At 42.7% G+C, this 11,341-nt stretch overlaps 1 protein-coding gene across 4 annotated transcripts in view; it reads right to left on the bottom strand.

Moving 5' to 3' along the window:
* Window positions 1-11,341, bottom strand: part of dnmbp (dynamin binding protein) — a 57,383-nt gene that overhangs the window by 24,220 nt on the left and 21,822 nt on the right. For 3 of the 4 annotated variants that reach the window (XM_013915953.1, XM_005753148.1, XM_005753149.1), the window contains exons 2-4: window positions 7,140-7,294; window positions 5,848-5,970; window positions 1,111-3,285 (exon numbers count right to left, since the gene is read on the bottom strand). In XM_013915953.1, the coding sequence (XP_013771407.1) occupies window positions 1,111-3,285; window positions 5,848-5,970; window positions 7,140-7,284 (2,443 nt within the window). In that variant the 5' untranslated portion in view covers window positions 7,285-7,294. Of the gene's footprint in view, window positions 1-1,110; window positions 3,286-5,623; window positions 5,657-5,847; window positions 5,971-7,139; window positions 7,295-11,341 lie in introns of those variants that run through there. The other variant, XM_005753150.1, reaches the window with a different exon arrangement.

Raw genomic sequence — 11,341 nt, 5'->3', positions numbered from 1 at the left:
CCCCCCCCCCCCGACATGTACATACACACCACAGACAGACAGTTATGATAATCCTTAATTTAAATATACAGTTCCCCTTCCGTTGATGACTGCAGACAGTAAATAGGGATGTTTGGCTTAAAATTTTTATATTTGTCTTGTGTCTGTGTGTGTGTGTCTGTGTGTGTGTGTGTCTGTGTGTGTGTGTGCACCATGTTTAGATATCTTTGTGAGGACCAAAGATTGGAATGCTACTACACTTGTGGGGAGCAACGGTCTCTTATGGGGACAAAATGCCTGTTCCCACTAGTTTGAGACTCAAAATGTGCTTTTAGTGTGAGGGTTACAGTTAGGTTGTAGTTAGGTTTAGGCTAAGTGTTAAGGTTGGGCTTAAGCTTTATATCAATTAGATGTCCTCACTAAGTTATGAAAACAAGTGTGTGTCTCAGAGATTTGGACAACAGGTCAAAGAGGAAATCTAGTAAATACCGATGTCTCATTTTAAAATTCTTTTTATATTACATTTTGTCTTTGGCGAATGAGGATTATCCCGTGAAGTAACCCACGGGCAACAAGAGCAGCTATGACATCAACTAAAAACAAGATTTTCCTCAGATTTGATTTGTTCTGCATTGTTTGTGTGTGTATGCAACTCATCCTGTAAGCAAACCGTCAAACTTGTGGAAAACATCTACATGGAGATGCCGATGTGCACTTTGAAGAAGCAAATCTAACTTTCTGTTAAAATATCACATTCAGACTAAATAAATATACATTTGCTGGGAATAGCAGTTGAACAATTGTAACATGCACGGTTATATAGTTACAAATATCCAAACTTCTGTCTCCAAACGATGAATATTTAATTGATAAATCGATAATCAGAATATTTGCATATTAGATTCTTGTTGACTGTCACCTAATTAATTATTCGACTTACTGTTGCAGCTCTTCCTGTAGCTCTATTTTAATCTGTCCTTGAGATATTTACAAGTTTAAAATCGAGCCCTCACCTCCAACTCCAATGACTTCTATCATGTCGTCATTACTGAGAATACCTAGTTTACGGTCTCGCCCAATAAAACTTGCAATCCCATGTAACCTGATCCTCCGACAGTTTTACCATCTTACCTTGTAGCTGCTGCTGCTCCAGGGCCAGCGTCTCCAGCGTGTAATTGCAGAACTCTAGATTCTCCAAGGCCTGGACGCGGGCTGTCTCATCCTGCTCCTCCTCCTCCAGCATCGCCCTGAGTTCCTCCGCCGTGTGTGCGTAAGCCTCCATGTCGCGTTCCACTTCTTGTAGCCGTAGCAACAGCTGTTGCCTTTCCTCCTCCTCTTCCTCCCTCTGTGTCTGAGTCTCTAGCTCCATCTCTCCATCTCTCTCCAGCTCTTGCTCTGCCTCAAGCTGACACTGGATCTCATGTTCCTGGGCAGCTTCAGGGTCGCCCTGCTCAACCTGGCCTCCCGTTGTTTGGTCGAGGAGGTTTGCAGCCGGCTCATCAGGGGTGTAAAAGATGGGTGTGTTGATGAGGGAGTTGCCGGTTGGAGGAGTAGTGCGATTCTGTCTCGGGCACCGGGGAGGAGGGCGTGGAGCTGGGCGAGTCGGTTTGTACGCAGCTAGAGCTGGTGGGCGCGTGGCTCTGGGACGAGGAGGCGGAGGGCGGAGGGTTCTGCGTCTTTCCAAAGAGTGAGAGTCAGACTGCAGGAGGTGGGACACAGGAGAGTGTGAGGAGCCTCGAATGATATCCCTTTCGTCTTTGTAGTCCAGGATAGAAAAGTGCCGTGAGATATGGGGCTGATTGCTCAAGCTTTTCTCAAATTCAAAGAGCTGCTGTGACAGCTTCGTCTCCAGGTCACTGGTCGAGCTTGCCAATGTTTCTAAGGTTACGGATGAAGGCAGTAGCCCATTAGAGCGACGTGTCATCTGTTGGTTACGCAGGCGGATCTCAGAGCTCATCATATCAGCATCGCTGGCACTTGCATGGCGAGTTAGCCTCTTATACTTTTGGCCCTCCACACTGTTTAATGCCTGACCTCTGTTATTGATGGAGGCGTTCTTTCTTTGCTGCCTCTGGTAATATTTGCTGTCTTTAGACCACCCAGGTTGGGTGTTATGAAGTGTTAGGCTATGACTTAACCTGGGTTGTCGATGCTGATGGTTACCATTGGTAGAGGTAGGCAGATTTCTGCTAGTAGCTGGGCCAACGTGCTGCCTATGGCTATGTGGGGGAAAGTTAGGCCGTGGTGGCAGCCTGGGCCTTTCTGGAGGAGTGGATTTCGGCCTCTGAGGCCCCCTTTGTGCTGGGGGGGCCGGTCTACGTGGCTGAGAGTCAGCCCTTTGACCACAGTCTGTCTGCCCTGCGTTACCAGTCTGAGCAACAGTACTTTGGTTTTCACATGCCCACCGGTGCTCCTCAGCCCTCTCAAAATAGTCCAGGTCCCACACTGTGTGATCCTCATACATGCTCCACTCTTTCTCTGGATCACTGGGACATAAATGATCAGAGGTGTGTTCAGTATTGCTGACCTCCTTCTCTTCTTCCGGCTCAACAACACCCATTTCTTCTGTAATTTTTTGAACATGCCCCTCTATTTTGACAAAGCGATGAGGAAAGATACCCCGCTGCCCTCGCACCTGTCCCTCCAGCCAACCATCTTCCAATGTGCCGACAATACGGATTCGATCCCCCACATCAAAGTCCAACTCGCCTGGTTCCATGGCTCGAAACTCATACAGTGCTACTCCATAGACTCCGCCCTCCTCTTCCTCCTGCTCTTCCTCTACTACTTTTTGTTCTTCTTCCTCTCTCAACGTTTCCTCCTCTTCTTCCATTCCTGCCTCCTCATTCCCCTCTTCAGCCTCAAAGACATCCTCGTAGATGCATGGCTGTGGGTCTTTGTTCAAATACTGGGAGTCTACAGGTTCCTGAGGAGACCGAAGGGGACCTGATAGCTCCACAAACCCCTCTGGGAAGTTTCCCCTGCGGCCATCAAGTTCGCCCTGGAACCAGCCCGGCTCAGGCAGGCCTGTGATGATGATCACGTCCCCCTCACGGAAGTCCAGCTCCTCACTGAGCTGCGCATGGAGGCTCATAAGGGCCCGGGCTTGACCTAGAGCATAAGGTGGGAGCTCTGACGCCTGCGCCTGGGCTGAGCGCTCAGACAGCTGCCGGGAACGGCACGAAAGGGTCAGCTCCTTCACACATGATGTCGGGAAGAGACCACGGGCACCCCAGGCATTACAGCCACGTTGCCAGATTTCCCCGAGGTCCACGGACCCTCCCGCCTCCCCAACTACCACATCACCTGAAGAGACAGAGAATAAAGAGGATTTAATTTAATCTGGATATTAATGAAAATAAGATTATTAAAGGACAACAGAGAGTTTCTGTTCTGTCACTTAAATGACTGTTGATAAGATACACATTAAGCACACAAGAGCTCATGCTAGTTCCCTAAATAAATCTACAGTAACGATGTTGTCTATATTCTTACTATTCAACCAATTAAACAAGAGCTCTCCTGCTTGTGTGCGGCCATAAACTAAGAGCAATTTTAGTGATATATAGTTACTTGTTTTTCTTCACTTTTTGCAGAACATTGATTTTTTTTTTTCATGTTTTTGTGTGAAATCAAGTTGCTTGGCTCAAGTAAATTGATTAATTGTAGCATTTTTAATAACCTGTTTTGGGTCTACACTGTCCCTAACATAGAACTGGAGAATCCGGGATTATGGGAATGTTGGCTGGATGGTGAGGAGTCATGGAGGTCACATTCCAAAGACCTGCAGCTCCACCTCCCATTGTGTCTGGGGCCAAAACTGGCACACAGCCATCCTGACCGTGGAAATCATACTGGAAATGAACGCTTCAACTCTCGGATGGCCAGTAATGACTGTTTCCTATGTGTCCTCTACTATTTATGACAATACAAACATACACTGCACTGCACAAGTGACTACGGCTGATAATGGGCTATGATAAGAATCGAAGGCAAACACAATGATAAGTATGTAGGGATAATAAAAGAAAGCTGGGTGAATTATTAACTAATTATCTGCTACAGTTGGATTCAAATGCTTCAGCACGACCAGCAGTGCTCAGCTACATGAAGTTAAAATAATTCTGTTGTTTAAAATCGAAATTACAGTTGAATTCTGAAAATCGTGAAGATCTTTCTTGTCATTACATGAATACTCACACACAACAAAACTGCCATCTCTCAGTAGTACACAGTAATTAAGTAAATAAGGAATTTGAATAGGAACTGATCATATAAAAAGAACAAGGAAAATAAAAACTGATCAAATAAGTCAGAGTATGAAGAACAGTGTGGTAAGATCACACAACAGAACATGGAAAAAAGGGTATTTTTTTGTGTAGTCGCATGGGTTTTTACTGTTCTATAGCAACTCCCAGGGTGAAAGGTCACTTAATTCAACTACTTCTAAGGCTACTGCTACTACTAGCACTAATAACATTAAAAGTATGAAAAGTGTTACCAATATAAAAGATCTGTGCAAACATCTGTGCTGTCTGCCTGAGAGTGTTGCAAGTGACAAATCGTAAAAAAAGAAGAAAAAAACACCACAATGAGAAACAGAAACATGCAGAGAAAACAAAAAAAAATCATCATCTAGGGACGTTGGTTTAAATTTTGCCAATGAGGACATCTAGTGGCCAGTTCTGGAATCAGCTTTGTGTTTTTATCATTTAAGACCATCTCTTTTCTTTAAGTACATACAGCAGCTACCATCAAAAAATACCTGCTGGTTTTATGTTATATGAATAAAATTGGACATATTTAGTAATATTTCACTGGGCCTTGATCTTTGAGCATTGTGAATAACAATGATCCGATCATGCTTACTTACATGTACTAACAGCAGAAAACACCATAATGTTCACCGTCAATCATGTGTGTTAACGTCAATAACCAATCTTACTGTGTAGAGCATCGCGTGCTTTTGTGACTAGTTTGAGTTAAACGAATAGAGCTAAATCAGGGTCGAAAGTTTTATTCATTCATTTTTTTTTTTTTTTGAATAAATTGTGTTTTCATGCAAATCCCTTTTTTCTTTTTTTACACTTTCAATTTTTTTTTTAGTTTCAAACCCTTTTTTCAGTTTTCAGACTTTTGACCCTTATTTTGTGTTTGTGGGCGTGTCAGCATTTTGGATAAAGATGGCCACCGCTCCTTCATGGGACACCACCAGCACCAGCCAACACGTAAGAAACGCGGTTTCTGATTATCCTACGATGGACTACATTGACGGATGAATGCTTGTAACATATTGATATACATTAAGGTGGGAAAAAATGTACCCCAGCAACAAGGAGTACTGTTATCTGATTGGCTGGTAGGTCGCTAATCCGCAAGAGCTATGACCTCCGTAGAGTTATGTAAGACTCCCCCATTCATTTCTGTCTAATATACTGAAATTAGAATCCACCAACTTAATATGCCTTTACACCTTAGTACAGCTTTAACCTTAATGTATACATGGAATTCATACCTACCAGTCAATCAGATAACAGATTTTGAATTTCAAAATTCAAAATCTCATGGTAGGAATTTCAAAATTTCGATTTAATAACTTGAAATTTTGAGATAACTTAAACATTCTGACACAAAATCAGTTTACCTGAGTACTGCGACATCAACAAGTAGTGTTAAGCTAAGTGAGAAAACATGATTTGTTAGTGTTATATGTAGCACTGTTTGCAACAAGTGTGTTAAGTCACAACAAGTTCAAAATCGCCTTTTTAAAGTATCAGACGACAAACCAAAAGCAGTCATTCACACTTTGGCTATTATGTTACAAGTCAGCACCGGCTGTGTGTGAGAGAGCATGCAGTATGTTCGTACCTCTCTTCAGGGACAGATTTCCTGGCTCTGCTGAGCTGAAATCATTAATGCACACATACAGTCTGTCTCCAGGCTTGGTGCTGGGAATGGTGACCTCTTCCACAAAGGTGCTGGGGAACTGACCTGAAGGAACAGATGTGAACATCATCGGTAAATTCATTAAAGACATCTCCTACAAATGCCTGAAACGTCCGGCAGTGACAACACCTTCCTGAATAATTCTTCTCTTTAGGGGTTGCCACAGCAGATCATGTGCCCCCAAATGTCCAAACCACCTCAGCCTTGCCTCTCCAACTTTGTCTCCAATCCACTCAACCTGAGCTGTCCCTACCTTTCCATCCCGCTCGCCCCAATGAAAAATCTTCACATCGTCAGCTCAGCCTCCGGTCTTTTTGTCAGTGCCATCGTCTCCAAACCATCACACCAGATCTCACTACCAAACCTTCCCTTTCACTCTTGCTGCTATCCTTCTGGCACCCCATGAACGCCTCATCTCCACCCACTCCAACCTCCTTCACCTCTCGTGTGTACATTCCATTGCTCTGGATGGCTGACCCCACATATTTAAACTCATCTATCTTCACTACCTCTGTTCCCTGCAGCTTTGCTGTAACACCCATCTCACTTTTTTTTGTTGACATTTTGCACACGTGTACAAAATATCAACAAATCCCAGGATTTTCAGGATCAGCTGAACAAGCTATTGTTGACTTCCCCTCTGCATGAGTAGGGGTGTTTGACTGTTCGGCTTCTCTCACACATTAACACAGATCACTTCAGATCCAGGTTTACTTCTGGAACTCGACTTGATTAAGGTGAGGAGGTTTCCTGGTCAGAAGCTGCAGGATAAAGGGAACTCGCTAGCTGTGCATTCATCTGCACTATTCTCACACTGATGTATTGTGCTGCAAATCAGTCACAGAATTTGTTGTTGTGCTCTTGTAGGTTAAACACTGTGTAATACCCAGTTTGGCTGGACACACAGGAAAGTTCAGGCATGTGTCAAAACAGATGATCACAAATAATCATTGCTACTTGATTATTTCCAGACTAGTTAATAATTTAAACCTCTCTGTCTCACCCTCACCAGTCATGAAAGTGTTAAGTTACAAACAGAAGAAAGGAGGATCATGTGCATGAGTGTGTGAATGTCAAAATAGCAATAAGTCACTAAAATTCCATGTAGCTTGTTTCCATGTTTAGTAACTCTTAGTAGGTGTCTCTATTTATCTTTATGGAAACCTTTATTCATGCAGGTCCCTCAACAGTAATAACGAAAACGGTCACTTTACCTGTAACGCCATCTTTGTTGCCGAGCAACCAGAACTCATCCACGACACTGAGCACCTCGATGACATCGCCAGTAAATAGTGGTAGCTCCTCGGAGACGCTGGGGAGAAACTCAAACACAGCGCGCACCACAGATCCTGCTTCCATTACTCATAACCTGCAGAGGCAGACAGAGAGATTTGAAAGGTCACTCTCAAACTAGTCCATGTACAACTTCAATTAAAAGGGTGATTCATTTAAAAAAAAAAAAAAAGATCTACAGCCTCTGGGAGAGAGCTAGCCTTGGTGAAATAACAGCAAATGAAAGGGGAAGCGAGAGCGTGAGAAACCATCAATAGAAAGGAGACAGACAAGAAAGAGAAAAAGAAAAAGAGAGCCTCCATTTAGGAAGGCTGAAGGACATTCCTCCTCTATTCTCCTCTTTCTTTGACTTCTCCTGAGGAAATAAACATTGCAAAGGAAAGCAACAGCAGCTCAAACGGCACACTCCTTCCTTCGACTGGACGCTGTGTATCACAGAAATATGCAAACAGATTTTCTAGTGAAGCTAGTGAAAACCTGGATATGAGTCACAAGTTTAAGCTACTGTTTTTGTTTTGGGTATAATGCAGTAAACCTAGCATTTTACATGTTCCACATCACATCGACATAAATCTTCACTCATCAGGCCTCAAATGATTAAAGATTTGGACATAATTATTATCATAATACTCTAATAAATAACCAAGCAGAAACCTCAATGGGAAAGAAACAAAATCACTGCGAAGGTGCCAAAACATCCCTCTGAGATTTTTTCCCATATTGACATGACAGCATCACACAGTAGCTGCAGATTTGTTATCTGCACAGCCATGATCGTAATCTCGTTTCACCAAATTCTAAAGGTGCTCTGTTGGATTGAGATCTGGTGGCACTGTCATGTTTAAGAAACCAGTCTGAGGTTATTTAGTCTCTGTGACATGGTTCACTGAAGCCTTAAAGGGATGGACACCAAAAATACTCAGACAGGCATTTAATTGATGTTCAGCTGATACTAAGGGGATACTACACCAGTATAATAACTGGGTCAAATTTAACCAATTCAGCAATTATGTCTAATCGTCTCAACCTATGGTTGAAAAAGCACAACACACAGTGTTTGGATAATTAAATGCATGGATGAATGCATTTACAGCTTCTCTGTAACTGGTATATAATGAATTGTACTTCAGGTCACAGAGCATCAATATTCACATTTGTATTCTGTAGCAGACTTTTTCCAATTATCAGTAAAATGAGCAAATACCCAAAACATCCAAAGCCTTGTGTATCATTATCTGGAGACAGTCAGACTAACCACAGGTGGGGATAGACAGGCTGAAGGAGACTGGAAATGAGAGAAGAGGGCTGCAGTTTGTCACAGTGAAAGGGGTCTCTGTCTCTGAAAGGGGGGGGGACAAGACCGTATCCCAGTTCTGTGCCACTGTCTCTGGAGAGAGATGCGGTCCAGATTATCCTGGATGTGGCGACGAAGGGAATAAAGGAGCAGATGACCAGCTGTTAAAAAAAACAGAGGTTTCCTAAGCAACCGCGTCTATGGGCGTGTTCGGGTTATTGTCTCTTACACTGTTAAGGTTAACCAACACTGTTTTGCGTAACAAACATAACTGGTGCTCTCTGTGTGGCAGATCGTGAACTCAACACCGATCAGTCATAAAGACCTCAATGAAACCGAAGCAGAGGCTGCAACTAATGCAAGCCAAAGGGAGAGGTCCAACCAGAGGCTTAAAACGGTGCAGGCAATGAAAAACAAATGGGCCATTTAATCATTTATAAAGAACACTATGTTATTCAGTGATTATTATTATTTGTGCAGTAAACAGGCCACAGTAGTTCTAAAGAGAATGAGGAAGTAACCCAGATGACTCAAAAATCAGGCATACCTCATACAACAACACACCTATACATTCAAAGGCCATTTCTGGTGAACCACACAACCTCTGGCTGAGTTACAACATCAATCCAGGACTCCGTAGTCTACTCACAACTACAGGCCAGTGGCCACTCTTCAGTGTTGATGATGTGCACATCCTGGACAGGGAGGAACGCTGGTTTGAGCAAGGAGTCAAGGAGGCCATTCACGTGAAAAGGAAAAGTCCATCTCTGAATCGAGGAGGGGGCCATCTTCCAATGCTGTGACTGCAGCCATTCCCCAACTCTATGTGAATGGTACTCATTGGTTGGTCATGACAATTTGCATATTAATGATCATGAAACTGACCGCTCGGCCCATTGTTAGCCAGCGGTGCTAGGGTCAGCCATTATGCAAATGTGCTGTTTATGGGGTTTGGGAAAATTGCAGTCAGCTGAGACTACATTAGTCATTTGGTTGAGTGACGAAATGTTTCTCCCACTGAAAACACACGAACAGATCGAGCTTCTGTGAACACTGCAGTCCCTGCTCTCTGTCTGTGTCACATCTGTATAAAAAGCTACACACAAACAGAGGCCACAGATGACAGCTGCATTCACACAACATTCAGCATCACGTTTCAGCAGTGCTGCAAATGAGTGAACTTAGTTTTTGTGTTTCTGAATTTAATTGTGGTCAAACAATTAGAGTACGTAACCGCCAACATCACTCCCTCTCATTAATCACTCTCTAGTTTGCTTGGTCACTGCTGCTGGCTCAGACGAAGAGTCCTGTCTTGAAAGATATCTTTACAAAGAGCGATGAACAATTTAAATATCAAATTACTCATACAGTCTATACAAATATTCATTTTTTCTTGCTTTTTGAGTAAAAGTAAATATTAACGTCAGTAAGGATTTAAATATTTCTTTCATCAAGACCCGCTGTATCATTTAAGCGTTTCCTTAACTTCGTAAGCAGCATATATCGGCTCATAACCCCTGAAAAGAAAACAGCAGCTGCATCTTCAACATCACAAGGATTAGACATGCCCTGACACGCACCTCTGAGGAATGGTTTCCATGAAACAATGAATGATACTGATCTATCGCACTCACAGCCTGATAGGCTGGGAGTAAATAAGACCAGTTCCTGTGAACAAATACAGACTGAATTTTGTGTCTGGTGAGTCAGAAATGAATAAATAAGAATTTATTTCCCTCCTAGAGTAAATGACACTAAATCATTAAAGGTAAGAGAGGTTTAAAAAAAGTTCTCAATGACACAGAACAAGAGTAGTCAAGCTAGTCACAAATGAAAACAATGCAAACTCAACTCAAACTTCGAACTTCAGTCGTTGAAGCGCTTTACAAAACACAAGTGAAACTATGAACCCACACCCAGCAGGGTTTTACAAAGCTCAGCCACTTCCGGCTGGTTTGTTACGTACAGTTGTGGCGTACAAAGTGTCCAATCCATTCTGATTGTGCTGAAACCTCCAAACCAGAAGTTGAAACAAAGCAGTCTGCTATTAAAACTCAAGATAAAATGGGTTGATAGTTTGGCATGCATTCGCGGTGTGAGAGTTTAAGTGTTTGCACTCGTGAGTAGTTTGCTCCTGGTTTGCTTAACGATAAATCAGTCATGAATCATGAAATATAAAACAAGTGTTTTGTAAACATTGAGCAAATTTCCCGTAATTTTCTTTTTTTTTTAATCACCCAATGTGAAACACATGGGCGATCTTACCAGCAAAAGTCGTATTTGTTTATGTTAATGATATTCAAAGTCACATTATGCTGCTCAAATTGCATCTCCAACTGGGGGGGAAAAAAGGTGATATTTACTCCTCGGTCTCTTAATCTTCAACCAGCCTGGTCTTGTCCATCATCGCAACAAAGCTAACAACCAACACCCAGAAAGCCAAACCTCTTTCCTGCCACGGGTAAGTGGGATCTTGGATCTTTTTTGAAGTTAATCCTCAGATCCACGTCCAGCCAGACAAGCTTCTTAGTTTTATTTATGGGTATGTCTGTGTCAGCGGCCCCTGCCGCTTTTTCCACCGTGCCCTGGCAGATGAAAAAAGCTGCCTTCAGGTAGAAGTTTTCCAGCAGTACAGTAGAAGCATATAGCAACTGACCACAGTCTGAATGAAATTTGAAGCAGTTCACATAAAAATAAGCTTTTATGTATATCACACAGAAATTCCACTCCTGAAATGCTGTTGATAAGAAATATAAATGGTTGTGCCGTCGCTAAACGCAGTACTAAATATTTCACGCAAGTAGCACTGTGAATATTTACTACATTAAT

Source organism: Pundamilia nyererei, unplaced genomic scaffold (genome assembly GCF_000239375.1).
Source record: "Pundamilia nyererei isolate P.nyererei 1_Seehausen unplaced genomic scaffold, PunNye1.0 scaffold00407, whole genome shotgun sequence".
NCBI classification, from domain to species: Eukaryota; Metazoa; Chordata; class Actinopteri; order Cichliformes; family Cichlidae; genus Pundamilia; species Pundamilia nyererei.
This window is presented reverse-complemented; position numbering and strand designations above follow the sequence as displayed.